General features: G+C 39.5%; 1 protein-coding gene across 1 annotated transcript; it reads left to right on the top strand.

Annotated features, from left to right (window-relative positions):
- The first annotated feature begins 376 nt into the window (after positions 1–376).
- On the top strand, positions 377–841 carry LOC107469581 (uncharacterized). The gene has a single exon (XM_016088960.1). It carries the CDS (start codon positions 377–379, stop codon positions 839–841), a length of 465 nt encoding a protein of 154 aa, XP_015944446.1.
- The last annotated feature ends 4646 nt before the right edge of the window (positions 842–5487 follow it).

Here is a 5487-nt window from a genome sequence, read left to right as displayed (position 1 = left end):
ATCAGCTAAAAGACCTACCAATGCTTTTCCAAGTGATACCATTCCAAATCCCAAAGAAGAATGCAAGACGATTCAACTTAGAAGTGAAAGGACATTGGAAAGTGACAAGGTTGACAACAAGAAGCAAGTAGAGGAGGACAAGCATAACCAAGAGACATCCAATAAGAAAGAGGAAGAGCCTCAAGTCTCAAAAAAATGAAAGCAAGTCATGGAGAAGCAACCACAATTGCAGAAGAAGGTGGTGAAGCCTTACACTCCCCCTCTGCCATACCCTCAAAGGCTACAAAAAGAGCTCAAAGATCAATAATTTCCTAAGTTCCTAGAGATTTTCAAGAAGCTGGAAATTAATCTCCCCCTTGCTGAAGCATTGGAATAAATGCCTTTATATGCAAAATTCCTCAAGGAACTCATTAACAAGAAGAGAAATTGGAATGAAAAGGAGACAGTGATCTTGACCCAAAAGTGTAGTGCTATAATTCAAAAAGGCCTTCCACCAAATCTCAAAGATCCTGGAAGTTTCATCATATCATGCACCATAAGCAACATGACTTTAGAAAAAGCTCTATGTGACTTAGGTGCCAGCATCAGTTTGATGCATCTGTCACTCATGAAAAAGCTTGCAATAGAGGAAGTCAAACCTACCAGAATGTCACTTCAAATGGCTGATAGTTCACTCAAGGTACCTAATGGAGTTGTAGAAAACTTATTGGTGAAGGTTGGAGAATTCATTTTCCATGTTGACTTTGTTATTTTGGACATGGAAGAAGAGGGACACAACTCAATTATCTTGGGGCGACCTTTCTTAGCCACAGCAAGAGCCATCATTGATGTAGAGAAATGAGAAATGATCCTCAAGTTGCATGATGAACAAATGATCATCAATGTCTTCAAAGCCATGCAATATCCACCAAAGAAAGAAAAGCATATGAGAATGGAAATGATAGAAGACTTAGTGGAAGAAGTACTTGAAGCCAACAGTCAAGAGAAACAACAAGAAGAAATAGAAGCAGAACAAGATGTCATGGAAGGGAGAGTAGCTAAAATCTCCTTTGAAGGCAAGATAGAGGAAGTGCCAAAGTAGGAATTGAAGCCCCTCCCTCCTCATCTCAAGTATGCATTTCTTGGAGAAGAAGAAAGCCTGCCAGTAATCATCAATTCCTCATTAAACATGGAAGATAAAACAAAGCTTATTGAAGTGTTGAAAGCTCACAAGATAGTTTTAGGATGGACAATTGATGATATTAAGGGCATAAGCCCTACCATCTGCATGCACAAAATCTTGCTCGAAAAAGATTTAAGACCAGTGGTGCAACCTCAGAGGAGACTAAACCCAACCATGAAGGAGGTAGTCCAGAAGAAAGTAATGAAATTGTAGAATGCTGGAATCATCTATCCAATCTCTGACAGTCCGTGGGTAAGCCCAATTCAAGTGGTGCCAAAGAAAGGTGGGATGACTGTTATCATCAACGAGAAGAATGAACTCATTCCCACAAGAACTGTAACAGGTTGGAGGATGTGTATTGATTATAGAAGGTTGAATGAGGCTACAAGAAAAGATCACTTTCTCTCCCTTTCAATGATCAAATATTGGAAAGATTGGCTAGCCATGCTTACTACTGCTTCTTGGATGGATACTCTGGATACAATCAAATAGTGGTGGATCCCAAGGACCAAGAAAAGACTTCTTTCACCTCTCTATTTAGAGTTTTTACTTACAGAAGGATGCCCTTTGGGCTATGCAATGCTCCAGCAACCTTCCAAAGGTGTATGCTCTCCATATTCTCTGACATGGTAGAAAATTTTTTAGAGGTCTTTATGGATGATTTCTCTGTTTTTGGCAATTCATTTGATACTTGCCTGCATCATCTAACCCTTGTTTTGAAAAGATGCCAAGAAACAAATTTGGTTTTAAATTGGGAAAAATTCCATGTCATGGTACCAGAAGGAATTATTCTTGGGAATAAGGTTTCAGGCAAGGGTATAGAAGTTGACAGAGCTAAGATAGAGATCATAGAAAAGCTGCCTGTGCCAGTTAATGTGAAAGTAGTAAGAAGCTTTCTTGGGCATGCTGGGTTTTATAAAATATTCATCAAGGATTTTTCAAAAATAGCTAAACCACTCAGCAACTTGCTAGTGGTTGATAATCCTTTTGTGTTTGGTGAAAATTGCAAGCATGCCTTTGAAACCTTGAAAAACAAACTCACTATAGCACCAATCATCACATCCCAAGAATGGGGACTTCCTTTTGAACTTATGTGTGATGCAAGTGATGTTGCAATTGGTGCTGTATTGGGACAAAAGAAAGATAAGCTGCATCATGTTATATACTATGCAAGAAAGGTGTTAAATGAGGTACAAAAGAATTATACCACCACTGAGAAAGAGCTTTTGGCAATTATATATGCATTTGATAAATTTAGACAATACTTGATTGGTTCAAAAGTTGTAGTATATACTGATCATGCTGCTCTCAAGTATCTCATGTCTAAATAGGATGCCAAGCCAAGACTTATCATGTGGGTGCTGTTGCTACAAGAATTTGATATTGAAGTGAGAGATAGGATACGAAGTGAGAACCAAGTTGCAGATCACTTGTCAAGACTGCCATATGAGAGTAATCAGGATGCACCACAACCAGTGAATGAGAAGTTCTCTGATGAACATCTTCTCCAAATACAGCAAGCACCTTGGTTTGCTGACTTAGCAAACTACAAGGTGGGAAGGAATATCCCCAAAGAATTTACCAAGCAACAGGTGAAAAAGCTACTCAATGAAGCCAGGAAATTCTTGTGGAATGAGCCATTCCTGTTCAGAAGGTGTCCGGATGGAATGATTAGAAGGTGTGTCCCCGAAAATAAGATGAGAGATATACTGTGGCATTGTCATAGTTCAGCTTATGGTGGACACTTTGGGCCAGAAAGAACAGCTGCTAAAGTGCTTCAAGTGGGTTTTATTGGCCAACCATATTCAAGGATGCCAGAGAGTTTGTTCACCAATGCAATGAGTGCCAAAGAGCTAGAGGACTAACAATGAGGAATGAAATGCCTCAAAACTTCATTTTGGAAGTAGAGCTATTTAATCCTTAGGGCATAGATTTCATGGGCCCTTTTCCCTCATCATACTCCTTCAAATATATTTTGATAGCAGTAGAATATGTCTCCAAATGGTAGAGGCCATAGCAACAACTACCTGTGATGCACTAGTTGTCCTTCAATTCCTCAAAAGATACATCTTCACTAGATATGGGGTGCCAAAAGGTCTTATCAGTGATGGAGGTAGCCATTTTTGTAACAGACAAATGGAAAAACTACTCCACAAATATGGGGTAATTTATAAGGTAGCTACACCCTATCACCCACGGACCAATGGCCAAGCTGAGCTTGCAAATAGGGAGCTGAAAAGGATTTTGGAGAAAACCATGGGAACCACAAGAAAAGATTGGACTAGAAAGTTAGATGATGCCCTCTGGGCATATAGAACAGCATTTAAAACTCCTATTGGAAGATCTCATTTCCATATGGTGTATGGTAAAGCTTGCCATCTCCCTGTGGAGCTTGAACATAAAGCTTTCCGGGCCACTAAGTTTCTCAACCTTCATTCTCAAGCAGTAGGAGAAAAAAGGCTATTGCAACTCAATGAGTTGGATGAGTTCAGATTGGAAGCTTATGAGAATGCAAAGATATACAAGGAGAAGGCTAAAGGATTGTATGATAAGAGAATTTCAAAAAGGGAGTTCAAACCAGGACAACAAGTGCTCTTGTATAACTCCAGGCTCAAGATTTTTCCTAGCAAACTCAAGTCCAAATGGACTGGCCCTTACTTGGTGACAAAGGTTCTTCCATATGGAAGCCTTGAACTTCTGAATGAAGCTACAAAAGATACATTCACAGCAAATGGTCACAGAGCAAAGCATTACTTGGAAGGGCCTTGGAACAAAGTGGAGAGCATTCATGAGCTGGGATGAACTAGGATGAAAGATGTCAAGCTAATGACGATAAAGAAGCACTTGTTGGGAGACAACCCCACCGGAGGTAGTTTTCTTTTCCTAGCTATTTCAATAAAGAGTGAAATAGATATCCTTACATTGCAAGGAGCTAAGTTTGGTGTTGTACACCAAAACAATTTAAGGGGGGAATATGTGATTCTAAGTTTGGTGTCCCACAACAGATTTCATTAAGAACACATCACAACCCTCTGAAAGAATAGTCACTGGCCCCAAACAATCAGAGAAACTACCTAACACTTGTTTAATTTCTAGTCCGTGATCTGTTTTCTTTAATAAAAGCACAAGGTCTCATGTATGCAAGCAACTTGCTGCATCATAAACAGTGGCTAGGAACTAAGTTTGGTGTTCACACACCAAAGTAAGTTCAAGAGCCTACAACCATTCATGCATGCTAACCATATTTCAAGTGCTTGGGGAACAAGCAACTTCCAATAACTTTGCAGGAATTCAATCAATCTCTGGAATAACTATGCATCATCATCAAAGGGCAAAAAGAAAGATACAATAGCTATGAATGATGATGACAAAAGGAGAGCTAGAAGACACCACCCAGAGGTTGTATTGCCACTTAATTCTCTCTGATTTGAAGTACTTAATTTGGAAGTTTTAATGTACCCCTGCTGATTAGTTTAAGTAGTTTAAATTCTGTTTGTTTAATTTTCAATCAAGTGTTCTGGTCTAAGTGCTTGTCTTCATTTTCATCTTACTTAAATGTTATGTCTTGTCCTTTTGCCTTTTGGTTGAATAAGAGATGCGTTTGAAACAGAAAGTAAAAGTCCAATATAGTAGGAACTAGAATAGAGATCAGTGGTGGTATGTGTTTGACTAGATTAGCAAGTTCAAGAATAAAGCTGCAGGATAGAATGTCTCTTTTTAGTATAAACTTGGTTGCTGGTGCGCGAAATTGTGAACAATACTTTTTTCACAACTCTCATAATCCCCGGTAATGGCTCCAAAAACGTGGTAGCTCAATACCATGGCATTACACAACTTCGCACAACTAACCAGCAAGTGCACTGGGTCGTCCAAGTAATAAACCTTACGCGAGTAAGGGTCGATCCCACGGAGATTGTTAGTATTGAAGCAAGCTATGGTCATCTTGTAAATCTTAGTCAGGCAAACTCAAATAGTAATGGTGATGAACGAAAATAACATAAAGGTAAAGATAGTGATACTTATGTAATTCATTGGTAGGAACTTCAGATAAGCGCATGAAGATGCCTTCCCTTCCGTCTCTCTGCTTTCCTACTGTCTTCATCCAATCCTTCTTACTCCTTTCCATGGCAAGCTTAAGCAAGGGTTTCACCGTTGTCAGTGGCTACCTCCCATCATCTCAGTGAAAGCGATTGCATATGCTATGTCACAACATAGCGGAATTCATCTGTCGGTTCTAAATCAGGCCGGAATAGAATCCAGTGATTCTTTTGCATCTGTCACTAACGCCCCGCCTTCAGGAGTTTGAAGCACGTCACAGTCATTCA

This window comes from Arachis duranensis, chromosome 10 (assembly GCF_000817695.3).
Source record: "Arachis duranensis cultivar V14167 chromosome 10, aradu.V14167.gnm2.J7QH, whole genome shotgun sequence".
Taxonomy (NCBI): Eukaryota; Viridiplantae; Streptophyta; class Magnoliopsida; order Fabales; family Fabaceae; genus Arachis; species Arachis duranensis.
The sequence above is the reverse complement of the archived record's forward strand: the minus strand, read 5'-3'. Positions and strand labels throughout refer to the sequence as shown.